We start from the raw sequence: 23,920 nt of genomic DNA, 5'->3' as shown, positions 1-23,920 counted from the left end.
ATGGTAATGAAAGTATATTTTCTCAATAGCGTAGACTTGAATGCTAAGCAAAATTAGGGAAACAGTTTTGTATAATGTATGATCATGAACTGTTTCCGTAAATCAGGCTTTAAACCTGGTCAAGAAATTCTGCAGTAATGTTGAGAGATTTCAGAACAGCAGAATAATATAGAAGCTGACATCAATTATTTATAATTATAAATTATATTGAAATTTGGGAAACAGTTTTGTAACTGAAAAATTTTAGTAATTGATAATTATTATCCTACAGGAATGTTAATGATTAAGTTGCAATTTGTAGTCATTTTACTGATCCAGGATAGATTGATTGGATAATTTGAATTTTGAATGATTCAAACTTTTGCCCAGTGACTTTGGACTTTGAATTAATTAAGTTTGACTGTAATATCTTTGATATCCAGGATTTATAATAGGAATGATATTTATAATGATGGTTCCAATTAATGATTAAAAACTGATGTTTAATAACAAAACCAGGTTCGATGAAAAAGCACAAAATATTTTATATTATGTTTAAAAATTGTTAATGCTTTTATGGGAGCACTTTTTTTAGGGTAAATTTCATACTTTGTAGATGTCTCACCTTTGTACGTGATTGAACTTGTTCTTTGCACATTAAACATTTCTTGACTCGTGGAGAGCATAATGAACAGGTAGCAATATGCCCACAGGGGCCAAACAATGTATCCCTCTTCATATCAGAGCATACCATACATTCTTCTAGAGTTTCATTATCAACAGTGGGACTTGAATTGGCAGGTTGCACACCTTGGTCACTGTAAAAAATAAGATAAAAGTAATTTTTTTTATTGGAATTGATTTTATGATGAGAAAACATTTCGGAAAGCTCTAAAGTACTTCAATCTCATTTAAAATTTCTCAATTTAAATTCACCTCAGTCTGTTCAAACAATAAGAATAGTTTGCACTGTAGATGGCAGATTAAATGGAAACAGAATAACAAAGAGGCAACTTTCAATGTTAGATTAAACAGAAAAAAAATTACCTTCGCCATAAATATGAAAAAATACTAAGAAATTTCGACTAACTTTGAACGCTCCTTAGCACACTTCTGTAAAGCTTTGCAAAGGTTGGGATCAGGGCATAAGTCCACAGGTGTTTGTCCTTTCTTGTTCTTAGCATTCAGATCAGCACCATTGGAAACTAAGAAGCAAGCAATAGATGCATTGCTTTTCTTGTCTGAACCTTGTGTGCCCAAGCCCATCAATAACTATGTAGAGACATAAAAGAGAATTTATTACGATATGTGAATATAAATGCACTATATTTCTTAAAACTGCCACAACTAAAAAAACCACAATATATTATATTAACTAGCTATAATACCCGCCACTGCCCGGGTTTTCTTCAATGAGGCTTTTTGGATTACATGATATCTCCCTCTCTCTTTCTTTGAGGGACATACAAACCGTGTCCAAGTTAATCAATATGGCGACTTCCTGTGGAACTCATGAAAGAAACAAATCTAGATTAAAGAAACACAGAAATGAATAGGTTTTTTTTTCTTTTTTAAGGGGCGCTAGGTATTTCGATTTCTCCCCCCTTGAGCTTCAAGTTACTCATCTGCCTGTTTCTGCTTCCAAAAATGCTTAGTTAAAAAGTTTTAAAGTTGTGGAATTTCTTCAATGTACTTTATGGGCCCATAATTAATTTTAAAACAACCTAAACTATATGTATTTATGCAGTTGAATATTAAAAGACAATACAAAGAACTTAATTTTCATGCTTGAGAAGATATAAATAAGAAGTTGAAACCAATGTTATTGCATGGGTATCCAACTCAAAAGTAGGTCCGGCTAATTAATTCATATTTAATTTTCTGTGCTTTGTATCTCTAAGCGAACTCAATATTTCAAAAATTGGGAATTCAATGCAATTTTTAAAATTACTGATGTGGTGAAAAACCCCACCAAATTTCAGCACTTCTACAGTAAAATCGGCAATTTTAACACTGATTTCTATGGGGATCATCCTTTGCCTGACCCTCAAAGTGATGCTGATGATTCTGGCATCTATTCAAAAAGCTCTCATTACTGGGAAGATTGAAAAGTGGGAAACCATTATAAAGGCATAAGCTATTAATACATACACTGGCAGTGTTAAAGATGTGGCAAACCATTGTAAAGGATCGGCCTAAAACTGTAGATTTGTATAAGAACAGACATGCATACAGACATACATGCTTTCACATTTATATATAAGATGCATGCTGTGGAGCCACCCTTAATGAACATGTCCCATTAGTGATAGAAAACGAGAAACACCCAGACTCTGTCACACTCAGTGATGTAAGCACATTGTCCCAGGGGATTCAGGTGCCTCTGGGGAACCTAACCATTTATTAAGATTGGGCGGGTGCCAATATGCACATTGACAGTAAGCAAGTATAAAATTTATGATAGAAAAATGGCGATGGAGGTAAATAAATCACAAGCTATAAATCACATAATCGAGAATAGTTCTTGATAAAATTTGATCAGCTTCTCTTCAGGGATTTTCATTGACACTTTTCATTCACTGATAGTAACTGAATCAATCCTGCAGCTGGGTTGATTCAATCGCTGCACTGCATACTTTGATTCAGTCCAAAAGACATTTGTCAGAACCTTCAATCAGCTTTTCAGTAAGCCTGTGTGGATTATATCTATTCTCAACTACTCTTCCGGTTATACTGGTTCGGGGCTGTAGCTCTGATATCCTCAGGGTGCTGCTACAAGAAGCAGACTAGTCTACGTATTTTACTTTTTGAATCCTCTTGCTTCAGGATGCACTCAAGCCAAGATATTCATAGATGTTCAGCTGGCTCTCTGAAGTGGAAGGCTGTCTTGAGGCATAGAGTTGCGTAGCGAAGAGACAAGTCCATGGCCAAACATGCACATTTATCAGTGAGGGATTGATTTGAACCTATGAAGGTTAGCCAGAAACAGATCATGGCCCATTATGAAGATTATCATCTCATGTAACCATTTTATGGTTCCGAGGCTTAACAAACTGCAACTCCAGTTCTTTTTTCCGATTTAGATCTATCCGTATAATAAATAAGAGTGGATGAGTCAAGCAGCTCACCTTTATTTCTTTGGCATGCCAAAACGTATTTGGCTATTCCGTAGCCTGACTGACAGGTGGGATGACAGCCCCTTTATTTTTAGTTCATATGCCTGAGAATCCAATGTATTTTCTATCATTGAGACTGTCTCGTGGAGCTGGAGCAGACGAATCGGCTTAGCTAGGAACTCCACTTTCAGGCTAAACGGGAGAAGGCCCAAGATTGTCTGGATAGCATTTGTCGGGGTTGTACTATATAAAGCCCTATGTGTACAGCAGGTATCCTCTCTGAATTAGGTTCAGCCTATTTGACAGCTGTACCCAAGATGATACACACCAAATTGACGCTCCGTAAGCAATAGTTCGCTCTGCCACTGCCATATAGAAAATTCTGCACATTTCTTGATTACTGCCCCACTTTGCTCTGGCCATAAGTTGCATCTTTTGCAAGGTAGCAGTTACTTTATCTTCAATTTTGATATGTGACTCCCATTTAAGGTCCTAGGTTTATGGAAATGCTTAGATACTCCAACACCACACATAGTTATTTTTATTGTTTTTCCCATCACATAAAAATCAATGAGGGCTGCTTTTTTGAGATCCAGAGAAATATTTTTTGCTCACTAACAGGCGAAGGCTATGGAGAGATGATCAACTTGCGATGGATTGGAGCACTTTTTCCGCCAGCTGCAGTTCCTTTGATCGTCTGGTGAGAAGTATATCATCAGCAAAGGCCTGGACTCCGGTGTTTGCTGGCCACTCCATTTTCAGAATCATAGAGAACTAGATTCCATATAAGAGGACCTGAGCACAAACCTTTTGGTGCTTCCTTCTGGAGGTATTTAGTAGCTAATCGATAGTTTGTGCCATAAACCACAGATGCATCATCATCTTGACATGACTTTCTCCAGGATGCAATCTTAATATTACGTACCATGTTTGTATACATTGCCTGCAACCTTATTTTATCTTTAGAAACCTGAAAACACCTCTTCAAGGCTCTTGAATGTTTTTTTAAATTTTTATTTCTAACTGTCTGGCCACCCTGCCTCGAATGATTATTTTCGTCGCTGATTCTGTCATGGTTTCAGCCGCAAGGTGTCCAGTCGTCAGTACTTTGAACAAGGAATCTGCCACTTTCTCCAAGTCTTGTGAAGTATAACATATCCTGATATTACCTATTTGGGCTGGAATGCAATTTTTAAGATATCTTGTAAAGTTCTGGAGGTACCATAACATACTTTGGGTGGATACCATAATTTCTTCTCGTCATAGTCAGAGTCATCAATTTTACTGACATATGGATATATGTGAATGGCTACTCTGTCTCATCTCCTTCCCTACGTACCACTCTATATTTTGTGCCAGTACTGAGGAGTTGGTCAGGGTTAAGTCTAGCCAGCCTTACCATGTGTGGCCATATATGGATTTCTTATTATCACTGTTAAGCAAAATTAAATCCTTCTCCAGAATGAGATCTAGAATCATCTGACTTCTTACATTATCATCATCATAACCCCATAGATTATTATGACCGTTCCAATCAGAAGATACAATGATTCTATGTGTTTTGAGTTCTTTGTGATTATATCCTTCATTTCTTTTATGGCCTCATATAAGTTCTTGTAAGGGGGTGAGTATGAGCTTATCAGAACAAATCTTTCTCCATTCACATACAGTTGGATTGCCACTGAATTTGCTTTGATTTCCAGTGAAGCCCCAATGGATACAACTATTAATAACAATATGTACCATTAGTGAAGACTTTTTTGGAATTGTGAAATAGGGGGCTTTAATACATTACCTATTATTAACAGACAATACTCATTGGTAGAAAAAGTTTTGGTCCTATAGGTGTCTATTACTGAGAAGTTCCACTGTATTCAGAGAGAGAGAGAGAAGTCTGGCATTAAACATTGCACCTTCTCAGAGTAAAATTTAACCAGTAATAGCTGTTTTCTCATATCCTGCAAACAAGTATTTAAGAGAAAATACTTGCTCAATACTCAAAATTTATTATGAATGATTGAAATGTAGTTCAATCGATTAATGTTTCCAAATTACATGTTAATGATCAGTCAATATTTTCAAGATTGTATTTTTGGAACAAAACTAATGGATAAGCAGCATCAATTTAAGCAGAAATTTGCAAGAACAGTGAAAATTCCTAAAAATATATTATAAAGTGGAATTCTCGATAGCTCGACATCTATTATTCCTTTGGTTGGCACAATACTAATTTTAATGTAGGGTAAACTCTTTCAGTCAACACATGTTTGGCTTAACTCCGCTTAAGTCGACTAAGATTTTTGTCCCTTCGCCACGACTAGTTTTTACAATTGCCCGTGCGTTAACTAGTTAGAATTTTTTGACATTGTTCGTGGGTATTTTGACGATCTTTCGTTTCTTTGTTCTCTATAATGGATCCCTTTCATGCGTTGGGGCCATGCTTGTGAAGAATGAATGTTTGAAACCTCTTGACTGGCTTATCATTTTAGTGGCGTTTATAGGAAAGGTCTTTAGTTTTTTTCATGGTAAAAAAAAAAGGTGGATATTGTCAACATCCAATGGGGATACATATCTCATCTATTGGGAGTTTTGATATTGTCTGTTGTGGAGAATGTTTTTGGTGGAACTCAGTTTTAGAAAGTTTTATACAAAAATTGCCACATTTTTAAGACAAATAAATTTAATTGGTCGAATTTGTCTTAAAAACGTGGCAATTTTTGTATAAATTAAAACCAGGCAAAGTTACTCATTTTTTGTGATAATTAGAAAGTTTTGTTCTTGGAATGATTTCTTGGAAAAGGAGCAAAAGAAAAAGAGCTAAAGCCTGTGGTTAGACGCTGAATAAATATATCATTTGGCTTTCATTGTAAGTATTGACGGCCGTGATGCAATGGCTCCATGCGGACTTCATACTTTAACTTTAAAATCAAAAATTGAAATTTAAAAAAAAACTAGACTTAGGGAAAAACTCAGAGTGAACTCGCCAAAAAAATCAAAAGAAAAGTTGAACACAAGCAAAGGACAATGGACAAAAAGGGTAAACAATTTTACCTCAGATCCACATAAGGATCCAGAATCATTGGTTCCAACTACTTTTCCTCCTTCTTGCATGTCTTGGAGCTGACGCAACTGGGACAATGTATGATGACGCAGAGCTTCGTGAAGTGGCGTATCTCCATCTTTATCTGGTATGTTCAGATTGCATTTCTCTCTCACCAGTAGCTGTGAAAGTAAGATTAAAAACTTAAATGTCAGTTTAAAAAAAAATCAAAACTTCATGTAATTTGTTTTTTTCTTACCCTACAAAAAGAGTAAAAAATTATTGTTAAATGCTCAGAATTGCTTCTGTATAGCTGAAAAATAATTTCAAACTATTCATATTGAATATTATATAATAATAATTATATCAAATTTCTTGCAAATCATGCTTTTTGAAACAAAAATTGATGCATCAAAGTGAGCAATGCAAGCCTTCAGAATTTTGTTTTAAGCGCAGTGGCAGGTATGCCACAACCAACTCAATGCTAGAGTTGAGTTGGCTATGGATAGTCCAAGAAATACGATAATGTTCCTCACAAAATTCAAGTGAGAGTGAAATAGACTTGAAATAATATTAGAATTATTGCAACTTTAATTAAGGTTCAGGAATGAAGAAAATTGTCCAGGTATTTTTAGCAGGCACCAAATTCACTAGAGTTAATTTTGGGTAGAATTTCTTCACTGGAGATTGAATGAGGATATACAGGGTGGTAACTATCGACCGCCCAATAATTATACACGTGATTTCTTGTGAAAAATTAATATGAAAAAGTATTTTCAGTTTTTTGATCTGACCCAGAATTAATGAGTTATAATGTATTAAAAACTGATGATGTCACTTCAAAATCCCGCCAAATTTACCAATCATACACCAAATGTATAACTTTGCTAAAAATGCTAAAAATATATTAATCCCCACACAGAAATCCAAAAAACGAAAGAGATATAAAAACAAGATTTTTTTCCCTCACACTTTTCAGGAAACAGGAAAAAACTTTCTTTACAAGTCAATAAGAATATGTTCTTTGCATCGCATAACGCCAGCTTTACAAAGGTTATAGATAAGCATTAGTCATTTTGTTTTGTTCTCCAGAAAGTACTGTGTCTATTTATTTATTTTTTGTTATAATTTCAAATTTGATGGCAACCCATGAACCACCCTTAAAAATTTTTGAGGGGGATGAAGCTATTCATATTCTTCAAAATTATTTTTTCGAATAAAATATTGGCTCTAAAATAACTACCATAAAATCAAACATTTTCATGTTCCCAAAGAAAATTTTAATGGTTTTAGGTTATATTGGGGCTGCTGACTTCAAAACTGGTGTTGGTCCTGCCGAATTGGCTGTAGTTTCTGAGATAATACATAATATCAATATTTCAATATAATCTGCAGCCACTAATTTTTGCGTGGTTTTCAACTTTTCAGTTACTTTCCTACTTTATTCAACACATTATCAGACATCAGTGATCTTTATGTATTACGTTTATTAATGATTTACATTTCACACAGTTTCAATGTGATTTGTATGCTGCTTGTGGCATGAGTGGATCCAGAGCTCGTTGTTGGGATGGGTGATTTTACAAAACAATAAAAATAAATAAATAAAATGGGTTATACACTGTGAATAGGGTGACCATACACCCTTCATTTTGCCCCATATTTTCCAGAATAGTCCCGATTTTTGCTGGTTTTTTTTCTCCATCACCAATTTTTTGAAAAAAAATGCACTGGTTCTTCCTATTTTTTAGTCTAAGTTTTCTTGAATTTGTTATTTAATCAAAAACATTTGTACAGGTAATTTCCAATGGATTGATTGAAAAAAATGCAATATTATCATATAAAAGTTCCAAAAATTTGCTTGCGGGGGGGGGGGGGGGGGCGTTGATCACACGGATCACCCCCCCCCCCCCCCATAGATCCGCACCTGGCTCATGGTATTACCATTGAAATTAAACTTTCACCTTTCAAGTTCAAAAAAATTCAAAGAAATATTGCCTTTTTCTTGATCAACATGCAATCTGATTAAAACTACAATGTAAAATAACGATCACGCAGTAAACATGTATACACTGTATGCACCTTCCCTCAAAAATGGCTTAATATTGAAGGTAAACAAATTGCCACATTTTAGCAAAAAAGTTTTTGACTAAAAAAATTTCAAACAGATCTCATTTGGCTAACACTTTGCAAATCTGGTAATAAATTTGCCAACATAGGGGACAAAGCTAATACATAAGTTATACGTAATAACAAGGTTATAATATCGCACTACATAGAGAGAAAAAATGCCAATCCTGAAGGAAGAAGGCTGAACTTTGTTTCTAATGGGATTGAATATTTCAGTTAATTTTCAAGAAGTGACAACCCACTGCTAACGGAGAAATGTACTTTCATTCGGAGTTCGGCACATAACTGACCTTTAGAAAAATGACATGTCCAAAATTTGAAAACCTTATAACTCACTTAATACTTGTCCGATCTAAAAATGAAAAGCACTTTTCTATATTAGTTTCCCACAAGTAATCACGTGTGTAATTATCGAGCAGTCGATAGTTACTACCCTGTGTAAGTAAAAAGAAGTTCTTTACCCTGACAATTTGAGTATGTTGCCTTTCTACAGCCAAATGTAGTGGGGTTTGAAGGTTGACATTCTGCAGATTCATGTTTGCTCTTCCCTAAAGTCAAGAAAGAAAAATTATTTTGAACATATTATTAATTCATGTAAAATAAAAGTTTATATAAAGTTTGTGACATTATTTGATGAAACTGTGTATCAAATTTATTATCAAGTATGCGAGTAAAAAACTTTTTAACCACGAAAAAAATTTACATACTTGTAACTACAACAGCATTTACTCAAACAGTAAATAAAATGAAACAACGAGCAAAACATTTGTTGGATTTTAAAAAAGAAATATAATTGAAAAAAACAATTCTAATCACTATAATTGTGAGTTGAAATTGATGTCTCAAGTAAAGGGGGATGGGCGGAGATAGACTTGAAAGTCTGGGGGGGGGGCACGATCATTATTGCTGGGGGCATGTTAATTCATAGATATATTTACATTAGATCAGTGGTCTTCTCTCACGCCCATGTAAAGGGATATGATTTATATGGATCATATAGTAACAAATTTATTTCAAACAAGTAAAGTTGTATTAAAGAATCAGTAAGACATGTTGAGATAAGTATATACCAGTGTTTCCCAAACTTATTCAGCCCATCACCCCCTTTTCAAAAACAAAATTTTTCATCCCCCCCCCCTTCCTGGAAGTGATGTTAAAAATCCACATAAAAAATGAAAGATGCAGAGATGAATTTTTGATTTCTTTGCATCAGTATGTTTTCCTGCAACAGGGTAGTATAAAAAGGGTTAAAAATTCGAAAATAATTACAGTAAAGTTTCAAAAGATTACAGTGGACTTCATTACATAACATAAAAAAATTAAATTTGTGAATTAAAAAATTATAATTCACAAAACAAATGCACATATTGATATTGATTGCAGTCAAAGTAATATTTGCATCACACAAAAAATATCCACTAATAATAAAATTATTCTTTTAAAAACACAGACACAACTACAATTGTTGCTTGGTTTTAATAAAAATAATTTGACTATTAATAGATATTTTCTAAGTGTCGCTTAGTTTTACTAAGCAGCATTTTCAAATCTTTGCAATTGAATATCTGTAGGTGATTTCAATTTTTGTTGAAAGAACATTTGATTATTTGATGCTTTTTGTCGCACGTCATTTTCTGCACGAGGGCTAATTAGACAGGGACCTACAATTTATTGCCGATTCTGAACAGCAGGCTTATTTTTATACTCATCGAGAGGTTGGTGCACTAACCTGAATATTTCATTATTCAGGCATTATTCATGAGATAGTCAAAATATTTGGACTCAAGTCAGAGAGGCAGGCCCTAATTCTTGCCCTGCTCTGGAACTTGTGTCCAGGGCTGGCTATCTGTCATTTATCTTTCAAATCACCAGTGTTACGGCGATATTATTTAAGTCCATATTTTAAGAAAATGCAATTTTGCATTAATTTGTAAACATTATCGTATTGTATGTTTGTATATTTTTTATATACAGGTTTGTACATTTTTTATGTGTTATGTATATCATATATATTTTATTGTATTATTTATCGTATTATTATCGTGTTGTATTACTGACTAAACATGATTTCTATTAGTCATTTTTATGTGAATGAATAATTGTGGAACGAATTATCCAAGTTTCCATTTTTTCCTAATGGGAAGTTTGATTTGAATAACGAGTTGTTTTGATAACGAGCATGTTGGCGGATCAAATTAAGATTGTTAACCAACGTTCCACTGTATTCTATTTACTCTGAATTTTTTCTTCACATTTATTCTGAATTTGTATGGGTGCTCTGTTAATAATTTTTTTAATTTCTGATTCATTGATTCTGAATTTACATTAATTTTCGGTCGTAATAAGGTCGTAATTTTAATTGGTTTTGAAATTTTCTTTCATCAATTTATTTTTTTCCTGTAAGAAATTTTCATTAACTTTTTTTGTTGTTAATTGAAATTTAATTGTGTCTATTTTTTTGCATGGAAATTTTCAGCATTCCTGTATATTTTGTTATAATGTATGAATTTTTTCGATGCGCCGTTCTCCCCCACAGAATATATAAAATCGGGGCCCAAAATTATTAAGATGCATTTGGTCCCGCTGTTATTTGCGCACCGGGCCCCGCGTCTGGTAAGGGTGGCCCTGAACAAGTGTAGAGTCAGATTTTTGATAAACAGAATCAACCAATTCAGTGTCCTACCTGTTGCACAAGTAGTTCTGCTACTTCCACATGATTATTAAGAGCAGCTAGATGGAGGGCAGTATACCCATCATCTTTTTTCTCATCCACCACCCAGGCTCTTGGTAACTTGGATAAAAGAATTCTCATAGCACTAGAAAAAAAAAGAAATGACAAAAATTAGTAACCAAAACATTACTTTTAGCATTGAAACAATTGGATGCGATTGTCATCAAAATTAGCGCGGTTCTGAAAAATTACATATACAGTGTACATAAGAAAGTCTCTTTGACCTGAAATAATTTGCCAAATCAAAACAGCTAAATCTATGCAATAAAGTATGATTAAGTAAATACACCTGATTAGATGTAGAAAAAGACTGCATTAAAATGATGATTTAGCGGGGCGGAGGGAGGAAATTTTAAAATAAAAATTTGTATATGACTAAATTGAATAAATGTTTTTAGATGCCAAGTTATTTATCTCCCCCCCCCCCCCATTGGATAAAAGAGCCGCCAAGATATCGGTGACTGAAATTCTTGATATTTTACTTTGTCTAAAGCACTGAAATATCGATCTTAATAGGAATACATTGTAACAAGTGGCAAAAAATCAAAAACTTCATTTTTAAATAAAAGCATCTCAACCTGGGAGGCTCCTTGGCTGAGATCTTTGGCGGTCCCCCGATAATGAAATTAAAATGTAAAAAAAAAAAGATTTGTGCCGGACCCCAGAGCTGGAATCCAATGGAAACACTTGCAGAAATCTAAGTTTGGCACCGATAAAAGCGAAAAAAATTGAATGATTGAATTTTGGGGAAGGGGCAATTCTTCGAATTACCGAGCCCGTATGAGAAGATAAATACTATCAGAAACGAACAGTCAACACGCACGCATCCGTTGCCCAATAACTATAGCGTCTACCAATTGATAGTTGTAAGCTGTTATTCAAAGTTCACGAAACTCAATGTTAATTAATTCACGAAGATTCATTACATGGCGATTCATTGCGAGAAGGAAGGGACGAAACGACAAAACGTCACGTCAGGAAGTGATTTCATTCAATTAAATACACACATTACGTGCTACCGATACGAATACAACAGAAAATAGGTTATGTGGTAAATCATGTAAAAGAGACAGGAGATTATTCGAGGGGAGGGGAAACAAAGAGCACGGGACAGGCCTCTATCTGTCTGGAAACAGTTTCAATGAAATATTGTGCAGACAATTCCTCTCCACAGGGAACACTGAGCGCAATCGCCATTCCCGAAGCTTTTTTCAAATTATAACGCAGCGAATCCAAATAATTGTATTTTTCTTTTCATTCAGGTCAAATTAATGCCTGCATTTTGAAATATATAAAGATAGGCTCACCTGGTCCAGGGCCGCAACTAGAGACGAAAGTTTACTCTATCACCCTGAGAAATTATGTTTTTGCGCCCCTCCTTCCCGTTCATTTGAAAGGAAAAAAAGTCAACTCAGCGCCCTTCCTGGTCCAGCACCTGGGGCACCAGATTCCTGCTCTCCCTGGTTGCGGCCATGATCTGGTCCTTTTTGTAGTACCACGGTCATTTATTTTATGCACATAAAATTGCTAATTAGATAGAGATCTATAGTTTGAAGGCGATTTCGAATGAATTTTCTTTCCATGTCTCACCGTTGAGTTGGTGCAATAAATGATCTGAACAAAATTTACAGAACGAATGGCTTTGGCTTTCATCTCTTTACCACAAGTGGAAGTCGGTTGTAACTCTGTGTCAGCAGTGTCTGGCTGAAGCATTTTGCGGCACTCTTACTATACTCAACCTTTCATGCCTGAAGTACCCCCCCCCCCCCAGAAATGCGCAGCCTACTTGCGCATTTATCAATAGAAATAGATAAGATACACATGCGTTTTATATCGCCTAGAAGTTCGGAAGAAGTATGAATTGCGTACTCCCACTCTCCACAAAGGTGAGAATGACACGGCTTTTAGCAAGGAGATCGGGGAAAAGGATCAACTTGTTTTTCTCTACAGATTTATTAGAAAATAAATGCAGTGAACCTGCTAGAAGTCTTGGCCTGTGGGGTTCGGTCAAAAACGCTGGTCCAGGGAGTCCTTGTTTCTATGCATGTTAACAAAGCCACTTATTTTTCATGCGACATGTTAAGACATTAATGGAATTTTGATTCGTCACTGTGCTCAGCAGTTAAATTAGAAAATTAAATGGCTATGTACATCAGTACAAAATAAAAAGATCTTTAGTGTTTCATATTCCTGCAAATTCTCCTTCATCAAATTGTGAAGTTGTTTATCTCAGCCTTCGACCAGTATTTGCTTTGTTTACCCTTCTTAGTGTTCCATGAAACTTATCTTTAAATTTTGGGCCGTGACTGGAATGAATTAAACGATTTTCTATAGAAATCTCATGGGAAACCTCGTTTCGGCAAACGAACGCAATTCCGGAACGAATTATCTTCGTCAGTCGAGGTATCACTGTTTATACCGTTTTAACGGCTTGGTGTGGCCTTATCATTCTGACGAAGTTCGACCTTGATCTCGAATGTGGATATATTTGACATTTTTTAGTAACACTTGTATTTTTGGTAGAATTCGCTGCCATTACATACACAAGAATGAAAACGTTATGAGATGGAAATTTTCAAACCAAAAATGCTCATACTGATTATTCCCCGCCCCTTTTTATGCAGCTACCACAAAAATAGATGAATGCAGGCGCTTATCTGAAGCTCACGCACTGAAGCACATCTGTTTTTATTATTTATTGTAGTTATTTTGATTCTTCAGAAGACATGTGTCTGATTGGGATAGCAGTGTAAGTTCACTGAGTATGTAGTGACCCTGGGCTTTAAAAATAAGTACGAAATACAAGCGAGAGAGATCTGGATTCATCTCAAAAAGACTAAAGCACGAAAGTTTTGTTCTTGCCGCGCTGTTCGAAAGTCCGCAAAACTGGCAAAATGTAGAGTTTTTTTTTTTGCATCCCAATGAGTAAAAACAAAGAATCTGTAGAAGTGGGAAATAAACCTCTTTAATTAGAAAAAATATATATATGAATGCAAAAAAAAAAAATTCATGCTGAAACTGTCCCATTGCGAGTGAGATTTTCGCGTCAGAAGGTCAGTGGTCTAAGCTCTTGATCAACAGCTCAGACACATACACAGTGTTTAGAGAAGGAAGTTGCGAGGATAGAACAAGGCATGGAGAGAGGGGGGAAAAAGAAAAAATGATCATTCATTAAAAACGTCATCACTCTAGTGCAAAAGCTGGTACGGGTTTGGGGAAGTCAAATAGAAAGATGGGGGTGCATCCGGCCACAACTTTTGCTCTTGTGATGAAGGGCACTGACGTCACGTTCCAAAACACGTCTCCAACCCCCCCCCCCCATCATTTATATTTTCTGTGTCTCAGTGTGTCTTTTAACTGGCGGCTGCAGCCCCTCCTTAATGTGCCCCAAGTCTCTTTTGGCTTCACTGTTTATGGCAGTAGGTCTCGGTCCTTCTCATATTGCACCAACAGACGCTCACAACATCTACATGAGCTTCTTTACTCCTGGGGGTTAGAGGAACTAACTCGCTTATAAGCCACCACGAAAGAAAGATCTCAATAAAAATGGAGGAAGTGTGGCGAGCAAAAAGTTAATTACAACTTCGTATAAGATTCTTGATATTCGGCTTAAAGTGATAATCAAAAGAAGTAAGTATACATGTTTATTTGTAACAATTTTATAACTATAAATCCTTTGCTCAATATTTCTGGAATAGTATCTGAATGATAATCAATTACGCATTGAATTCCGAAGGACTCGGGTGATGCTTAAAAAAATAAAATGGGATATAATTTTACAGAAACGTGACCGGCAGTAACGAAATACTACAATTTTTTTCTTTTAATCAGCTAGATCAGCCAAAATTGGCTAGCAGACGTGGTCCGATTTCGACAACGTGGGCGGAGGTGGGAAGGGCCCAACTAAGATGAAATACAGCATAATAAAAAAAAAATGAATTAGTTAGCAAATATGTGTGTTTAATATATTTAACAATAATATTTGTTAAATTTTGGGCATCGGGAGAAATACCCCACTTGCCCATGAAGAAATTAGGACCACATAAATGAGATTTCACAGTAAAATTTGCGTAGGAAACTTAAAAAAATTTTACATAATAGTATTTTTTTACAAAACCTACACACGGGGAAAGTTCAAATTTTAACTAATCTTATTTTCAAATTAGATTTGTTTGAAACTTAGTTCATAATACTGTAATATGAAATCTTCATAAAAAAGTGAGTGAGGCAAGCCAAAAATTACTCTCTCTCGTCCGATTTTTAATAATACTACATCAAGATTTTGTACATTTTCTCCAAACATAAAAATTTGTAATTTTTTTCAAAATGTTAAACGGGTTTCACCAGGTCTCGATTTTGACCTCCTTTTGGCCTGGGTCAAAGTGGATATTGCGTGTATGCTCAACTCACTTATGCCGAAATCAAATGCCTGTCAGATCATTTTGTTTCACAACTTTGTGAAATCTATTTTGCAAATTATATTTTCACGCATTGCCCACTAGTTTCCTACCACCAGTGCAATTATGCTCATTATTTCTTTTTTGCACCACTGTCAATGTTCTTTCAAGCGGGCTCTTAATACCAGGACAGACAAGTTCATAGCCGATTTCGAATGGCTCAATGTCGTAACCGGGATTCAAATTCAGACCTGCTAAAAATGAAGTCACCACTCTCTCGTTTTATGCGATTGAAAAAGGTTAATAACTATCGTAAAAACGATTTACACCAAAATAAAAGCAAAAAATTTCATTGCCGTTACTATAGTTCTAAGGATTTATTTTAAAAATACCGTATGAATTTAAAAAAATTATACGCTTTATTTATATGTGCGCAGGAATTAAAAAAAAAATGAAGAAATAAAAATTGAATTTATTTTGTGATCTGAAAATGTTTTAGATACCTTTTGAGGCAAATTTGCAATTTATAAAAAACTATTCCCAATTTAGGATATCATGAGGGGTTAAAAAAAAGTTACCACGATGGTGCTTGGAATACTTCCTATAAATAGTTTAGGAAAGCCCAACCGTGTAATTCCGAAAGGTCGACTCCGGAGAATGTTAAATTTAGAACAAGAATTTATTTCGTGACTCCCTCATCCCCATTTGCTCCACAAAAGCATTTTCACTTAAACCCAGTATTGCGTTGGGCTCGCGTAATAAGGACGAGATTTTTTGCGAGATTGCTTCTCACAGAGAGAAGGCACACTTATTTTCTACAACATAATATACTTTTACAATCTAATCGTGAAGTTCCACCTCCGAATATTTAAATACGGGAAAATTTCGGCTACGCTACTTCGGAGTCGCGTATCAAATGCACGAATCCATAAATATTAAACAGATAACTTAAGGGAATATATCAAGATAAGAGACGCAAAGTGAATGCTAATACGAAAAATTTTCATTTCACCACTTTTGAGAGGTGAAGATGAAACTTTCTCAAAATGACGTATAATATTTCGACTTTATTCAGACCTAGACTTTATCAGTCGTTATAACTTTCGAGAATTCGATTTTCTCCCGGATCTATCTTTGTTTTGGTATTATGTGAATGACTATTGTAACGTCGCGTTACATCAGGAATGTCGCTCAATGGGTGCTGCGTTTGTTTCAATACAACGTACAGCGGAAAGTAATTTCCTCTGTCTTCTGGGTTTCGTTATCTAGCAACAATTACCATAATGAGGAAAACCCGTAATTACGCATATAATAAATCAAAGTATAATAAATAACATCATGACGTGATTGGATTATTTTCTCTTTTGAAAAAGGAAAAAAAAAACGTTAAAGCATTGTAACATGACATTTATCCAAACACGTTTAATAAAATCTTTAAAATACGCTAAATTTATGAAAACTTTTTATGAAACGTTTAACTATTTCTGGAGCATTTGTAGTACTCGATGCTAAAATGAGAAATTTTCATCTACCACTTTGAGAGGTTTCAGAAATCGTGACATTGAATAACACTAAAGATCTGTAATTTCTTCACGAAGAAAAAAATATTGCACTTCAATTCAACAACAATGTTGAACTTCGAGCTCACTATTCTGAATAGACGTTTATAGAAGAGAAAAACTAGTTTGAAAATTTTTGAGTCGAAAGATTAGAGACAAACGTAGGGAAGTTTGAACGACACACAAGGAATAAAAAAAAAAATTCCGTCGTATCGGAAATCTCGCAGACTTGAAAGACGTTTTAACTTTGGCCCCTTTCACACGGAGCGGATGCGGACGCGGGTCCGCATACCCTTTCAAACGAGCACTGAAGATGCGGACGAATCGCCCGCATCTTTAGTTCGAAATTCGTGCATAAAAACTGTTTTTTCACAATTTTTGTAATTATTTTTCTCCTTCACCCCTGATTCAGTGCCTAGAGGCATTCTTTGGTGGTTTTTATCATTGAGCCTAAAGATGCCTCCATTCCGATCCTCACAAGTAGTCGATGGGAGAAAATATCTTAAAATATTTTCAAAAAATAATTTTTGAAAATATCTTTTCGGAATAATATGAAAGAAAATTCCAAAAACACATCCAATGTTCGAAAAATCCAATCCAAAAACATCCAAAACATTCGATGTTCCAAAAAAAAAAAAAAAATTCAGCAAATATCAAAGAATTTGCAAGTATAAAAAAAGGGAGGGGTTGGGACTTTCAAAATGTCTATGCTTAGAAATATTCACATCACAATTCTGTCTTAGGCCGGGATTACACTATAAAAGTTTTGTAAAAGCTCTTTGATAAAACGTGAAAAATTCAACCATTAAGATCACCGCCTATTGGTTGAATTTTTCAACTTTTATAAAAGATCTTTTACAAAACCTTATAGTATAATCCCGGCCTCAAGTATGGATTACACTATAAAAATTTTATAATAATTCTTTTAAAAAAGCAACTAATATATTTATCGGTTGCACTTGCAATTTATTAGTTGCTTTTTTTCAAGTTTTATAAAATAACTTTCATAAACCTTTTAGAGTGAAATCCCATCCTTAGATTAGTCACTTCTGAAATATAAAATTTCATTTTTTTAAGTTTATAGACTAAATATTGAGTAAAATATACTTGTAGGTATTCGGGGGGAACCACCAAAACTATTCAAGCGCTAGGGTCTTCAAACGTCTTAATCCGGCCCTGAGTGAACACCGTACGTGGATAACGTTGTTTAATAAAAGAATTTTTTTTAAAGTTTAAAAAAATTAAGATTAAAAATTTAAAAAAATAACAAATATTTAAAATAATATTTCAGATGTTTATATTTTAAAAATTTAAAAAGAAAAAAATTAAAATTTTTAAATTAAATTTAAAAGTTATTAAAGTATGTAGTCAATTAAATATTCGTAATGAACAGAACGGCTTATAGTTTTGGTCCCGTCAGTGGCCGTTGTTGACAAGTTTTATTGTATAAAATTGTGAAATATCGACAAAAGGCAGTTGAAGTTGCTATATCTCCATCTCAGAAGGAAACGGAGGGATAGACGTATGTAGGTACATTATATTAATGAGCAGGGACCATCATATGGTGTGAATAGCTCCGAATAAACCTATTGTCAAAACTTCTATGTGCGGATGCGGAGCCCGCACTTAGGTTTTGACACATGCGGACGACGTCCGGACCCGCATGAACATTTCCTAGGTGCGGAGATTTTTCGGCTCGTCTGAAAGGCGCAGTATATTCCAATTGTTAAAACTTCTTCCGGACCCGCATCCGCATCCGCTCCGTGTGAAAGGGCCCTAAGGCTGGGGTCGGATTAATCGATCAATTGTTAATCGCTGTTAAAAATTTTAGTTGAGTTAATCGACTCGATCACAATCCGATTGAAATTTTTATTTAAAGTTTGTAAATTGACATGACTTGGCTGACAAAAATAAAAAATTAAATGTCTTACAAATTATGTTCCTGTACATAACATTTTGGATATGTGTCCATATTTAAAAATATTTAAATCAATTTTGCATCATAAGGGAATAAAATTCGATCTAACGGAAACATGATTTTTTTGTTTCAAAATTAGTTTCATTGGAGTTTTACGCCGGGTTCTCACACCTGCTACACAGCGCTATTATCCGCGCAAAAAAACAATTTTGGAGTGGCTTTAAAATCACCCGCGATGTGTTCGCCACCTGAAAATCTGTTTTTGCTCGGCGCAGCTGTAGACCCGGCTTTAGAAGACATGATCAAAATAAATTGTCTCCATTGTGCACAGCAGTTGATTTTTGTATTCGGGAAGCGTCAACTCCACCCCCCCCCCCCCCTTCCCTAAGTACCATTTGGTAGGAGTTTCTAGAAAAACAAGCAACAGTATGATCGAAAGTAGTTTCGAAATCAGTGGCACCTAAACCAACAGAGTTTATTAAATAAACACACACACAACAACAAGACAAGATCCAAATAAAGGAATTCCAGGATTGAAATATGTTCAGCATATTAGACTGCTTCAAGCAGCTTTAATGTCTTAATCTATTCCTATATTTGTTTACAGATAGTAAATAGGTGCATGAAATGAACAAAATGCAATTTTGTGGCATCGATTAATCGATTAAAACTTTTTGATTAACCAGTTAACAATTTTAATCAACTCCCAGTCCTAGTTTTAACCTCACCACCAACTAAAATTTTAAAGCGGTAGAGAGATTAGTCCACTTTCTCAGAGAAAATTGGACCTTAGATTGTTATCCCTCGATGCCGGAATTTTTTCGCCATTCACCTTTCCTCACTCTCTTGTCTTCATGGAAGAGGAGAAAACTGTAATCCATGATGGCAGGCCATTTTATATGAAATTCATACTGGTGTACCATTTTGAAGAAAGGGTATTCAACAGTGTGGCGAGAGGCATAATCATTTGCAGAAAAACAGGTCATAGCCTACAAGTGAGCAAAGGTAGGTGGGCCAAAAACCCCACCAGTTAACGTGTTAAAAAAATTTCTGCATGATAGTGAAACAAGAATAGCAACTTCCTTCAGTGATTTTATTCCGTCTCGATGCTAGTACTCCAGAGTCGGGTTTTATGAAAGAAGACATTTTCAATCACAGATTTTCGATAAACGTTCAGTCTAGGATGACTATAGGAAAAACAATGTCTTAGACAAATATGAAGTTACTAGCAATCCGATTCGTTCCAGTTCATCGGAATATCATAAGCACATAAATAACCATATAACTTATTTTCATGAAAAAATTCTATAAAATTAATTAATAGTAATACACAGTGATCTCTCACTTATACGTTTCTCTCAGGTGTAAGACGATTTTTTGCACTCCTGGTCAAAGATATAGCATAATAATGCTATTCACTTATATTTGTTTGTTTATTATTGCAATTACAGGAAACCCAATTACAATTATGCCTCTCTCACTTGGGCATCTTTTTCCCTTGTACCGACGAATAAATCACTATATCTTATATTCGCGTAACTCTAAAAAAAAACTTTTTTGGAAATTTAACATTATTTTGTGATATGTTTTCATTTATTCGTAATATAGGGCTATCTGGTGTTTTTTGGATTGACCGAGTTGATGTTGAAGAATCAAAATCCCGGAAAAGAATGTCACGCTGAAAGTCATCAGCTATAATAAGAACGACTAAAGCACAGCAATTCCGAGTCCTTTACGGAGAGCCGTGCTTCATTTCATTCCATATGTAGCGTTTGCTAAATCATTTAAAGGCTATGGAATGTGAAGAAGTATGGAGCTCAGTAAAGCAGAAAAAGCAACAGAGGACGTGGGAAGAAAAGACGACAAGCGAGCAAATCAAATATCAACCATTTCCAGGAACGCCGTCTTTCCGGTTAATGAATGTCTTACTGGGTTAATAATTGATTATGTGCAGCGCTATACTATTTGAACAGATTGAGCTCGAGATGTATAATCAATTTCCGGCATCAGAAATTACGATATTACAATTTAGAGTTCCCATTAGAACGCGTGTAGTGTAGGCGTGCGGAAAGTACCGCTTTCACGTGGAACGAATCGCCGAAAGCAGGCGCAGCAATCAATCATTTAACAATTGCATAATAACAATAATCTGATGGATACATCTATAATATTTTAATCACTTTATGTTCCATGGTAACATTCACGATCGGTAACCCTCCGCCACTCGACATTCAACCTTAATTCAAAATATCATCTATATTATGCAGATCCTATAAGATCGTCATTCATTCAAGCCATATTTTTGAAATTTTTTCCGTTACATACGTGAGCACATTTACATCTCTAGATTTCAGTGTTAGTTTCCATAAATTATGTATGATTGTAGACACTTAAGTATAAGTGCATACATCATGCTTAATCACAGCTCGCCGGATCAGAACAATTCAACGCAGCTTTAGAACATATTTTCAATAAAAAATATTATGACGGAAATGTAAATACTTTGTACTAGCCAATAATGATTGCGCTAATTGCTAAGAGTATTCGTACACCATAAAATATGTTTCTGCACTAAAGGCCTGAATCTTTTGATCACTTGGCTCTTAACTATGAGGTGTATCTTAAATGTTTTACATTGTTTCTCGCACTCTTTCCAGATACTTCAGAATAGACCCGTACCCCTTCAGAAAAACATGCACTGTGTCACATTTAGAGATCAGCCTGGTTTCCAGAGGAAAAAAAGATAAAGAAAAATTGGATAGGGCAGATATATCATGTTCGATCTGAACCAGATTATCAAAGGATGAGCTGGAGCAGGGGTGGTCAACCTTTTCCCAAGCTGTGCCACAATTGATTGTGGCACAGCTGGCATAGAAAACAATCAAGATTGTTTGTGCCAAGTGCCAAAAACGAATTTTAATACACAGACTATAAGTCCCGTTTTATGGGACACGAGCATTCTCTACGTTCCTGTAAAATATTATTCGGCTATCTTGTTATTGTCGCAAAAACGTTCAATTTGAGTACTAAATTGTTTTTATTTTTATCATAAATTAGATCATCGCAAAGCAGATTGTATACATACACATATCGGTAGAAGTTAATCTAAAGGTTCGTATACATTAGCGCTCCGATCTTGCAACGTACGACCCTCCTGCAGCGGTTCTAATCTATTCGTGGGAACACAAACTTCCTTTCCTATGTGTCCGTTGAAAAAACCGATTCCAGGTGGATCCAGCTCAAACAGCCCAAGAATCGCTCACAACACATAGGAGGAGATAGACTTGGAAGTCTGGGGGGGGGGGGCACGATGATGATGTCAATTCGTATATACATTAGATCAGTCGACTCCACCTTTGACGCTGGTGGACGCTCCACCCGTATCTCCGCTCATGTCATAACACACTAGAAATTACTATGCAAACACCAAACATGGCCCCCGCTCTGCCCCTTGTGTGATATAAGCAGGCTAGCTTGTGGCTGGGCCATGCTGGAAAAAAGAAAAAGCCCCGCTAGCCACCAAGTCCCCAAGTCCACGGGCCTACCTCCGATCCACGCAAAGGACTACAAACACTAACACCAAACATGGCCCAGCTCTGAAGCAGATTACTTAGCGGCTGGGCCATGCTGGAAAAACTCTCTTGATGTCCGGGCCCGGCAGGCATCCCCGTCCCGTAAGCCACGGGACACAACCCCGCCGGGGCCACTATCGCCTCCGATTCGCGGCAATTACACCTCCAAAGTCCCCGGAAACCCCAGCCGGCCGCCAAGGAGACTAGAAATTACTGAACAACCAATTGCAAAGGCTTTCATTACATGATCTACGCGCTAATGTATACGCGCCTTAACCTACATCATCTTGGATATAGACACCGAAACATGAGGACTGCAAGTGCTTGGACCCCCCACTCCCCAATAAACTTTGTAAGAGGCTTTTTTCTTCTCTCTCCCCCCCCCCCCAAGAAATCACGGATTTTTAATTGCATTATTCAATACATGTATGTCCCTGCATGCGGATGATCCTGAATTGGACCTCCAGCAACTATGCCCAAAGATAGAAAAACCGAACAGAAACACGTTGAATGATACGGTGGTCTTCCACATTTTCTAGTCGCGAGCATTGCCAGTACCCATCATCAAAAAAAGTGCGCCCTTACGGCAAGTTTGACATGCTTGGGACGTTGATCAAGCGCTCGCAAGCACGAAATCCGACGTAAGCATCGAGCACTCTGGGTGATTCAAGGAGCACCGTGGCGCTCACGAGCAACGCGTTGAAGATGCCTGGAATAGAAAGTCATCACAATAATTGTTTTAACAGTGCCTATCATACTAAATATAGATTTGCTAGCTTACAAGACCATCATTCATAAAAGGATTGCTTAAAAGTTGGAGAGAATTTCTTGGAATGAAAAATGGAATAGAATTTCTTTAATTTTTGAAAAACGTTCGTGTGCCACTCCTGATACCACGGTGTGCCGCGGGTTGGCCAACCCCTTTACATCAGGACTAAAATAGGCTATTCACTGCATAAACCAGATGCACTCGACTCAGCCGGTGCATATCACCATTCATCAATAACGAAACTGGTTTCATGTATGGGTAATATACCACCGACTTCCATGTCATTCGAAGACAAAATCGAAACTACAGTATCTGAACTAGTTTGAATTAGCTGAACTCTGGTAGACATATTTTTCTTTAACTCCAGATTATATCATGTTTAGCACAGAGCGATCTGTGGCACCAGCTACACTGCTTTCTAAGGCACCTTTAGAGAAGAGCGGACTTGTAATCTCTTCCAGCTTTTAAAACAGGTTTGTCGCTGTAAGTGATAGTACGGAAATCATTAAAAGAAAAACAGAATAGGGAACATCGATTAGCTACAACGATAATACCGACGTCACACTTTTGCTCAAAGATGCTATGTAGGCTGGTATTTCAATTTGCTCTACCTCTTTCGGTGTTGAGGACCGATCAGCATTTTGTAGACTATTCCGCGTTTGGTGATGTGATGAGCACAATAAAAATTCGCGGCGATATTTCGCTTGCG

The 23,920-nt window shown here is 35.9% G+C and overlaps 1 protein-coding gene and 1 long non-coding RNA gene across 2 annotated transcripts in view; one reads left to right on the top strand and one right to left on the bottom strand.

Annotated features, from left to right (window-relative positions):
• mib1 (E3 ubiquitin-protein ligase mind bomb 1) overlaps positions 1 to 23,920 on the bottom strand; it is a 135,383-nt gene that overhangs the window by 10,340 nt on the left and 101,123 nt on the right. The window contains exons 13-17 of the mRNA XM_089234602.1: positions 10,949 to 11,081; positions 8,727 to 8,813; positions 6,147 to 6,317; positions 1,070 to 1,251; positions 605 to 797 (exon numbers count right to left, since the gene is read on the bottom strand). Coding sequence (XP_089090728.1) covers positions 605 to 797; positions 1,070 to 1,251; positions 6,147 to 6,317; positions 8,727 to 8,813; positions 10,949 to 11,081 — 766 coding nt within the window. The remainder of the gene's footprint in view (positions 1 to 604; positions 798 to 1,069; positions 1,252 to 6,146; positions 6,318 to 8,726; positions 8,814 to 10,948; positions 11,082 to 23,920) is intronic.
• Positions 14,389 to 22,199, top strand: LOC149084244 (uncharacterized). Its single transcript, XR_016192958.1, has 2 exons — positions 14,389 to 14,626; positions 20,479 to 22,199. It is a non-coding gene; the product is annotated as an uncharacterized LOC149084244 (long non-coding RNA).

Source organism: Pholcus phalangioides, unplaced genomic scaffold (assembly GCF_987345545.1).
Source record: "Pholcus phalangioides strain wild (caught in Gottingen) unplaced genomic scaffold, Ppha-v1.0 ptg000008l_1, whole genome shotgun sequence".
Lineage (NCBI taxonomy): Eukaryota > Metazoa > Arthropoda > Arachnida > Araneae > Pholcidae > Pholcus > Pholcus phalangioides.
This window is presented reverse-complemented; position numbering and strand designations above follow the sequence as displayed.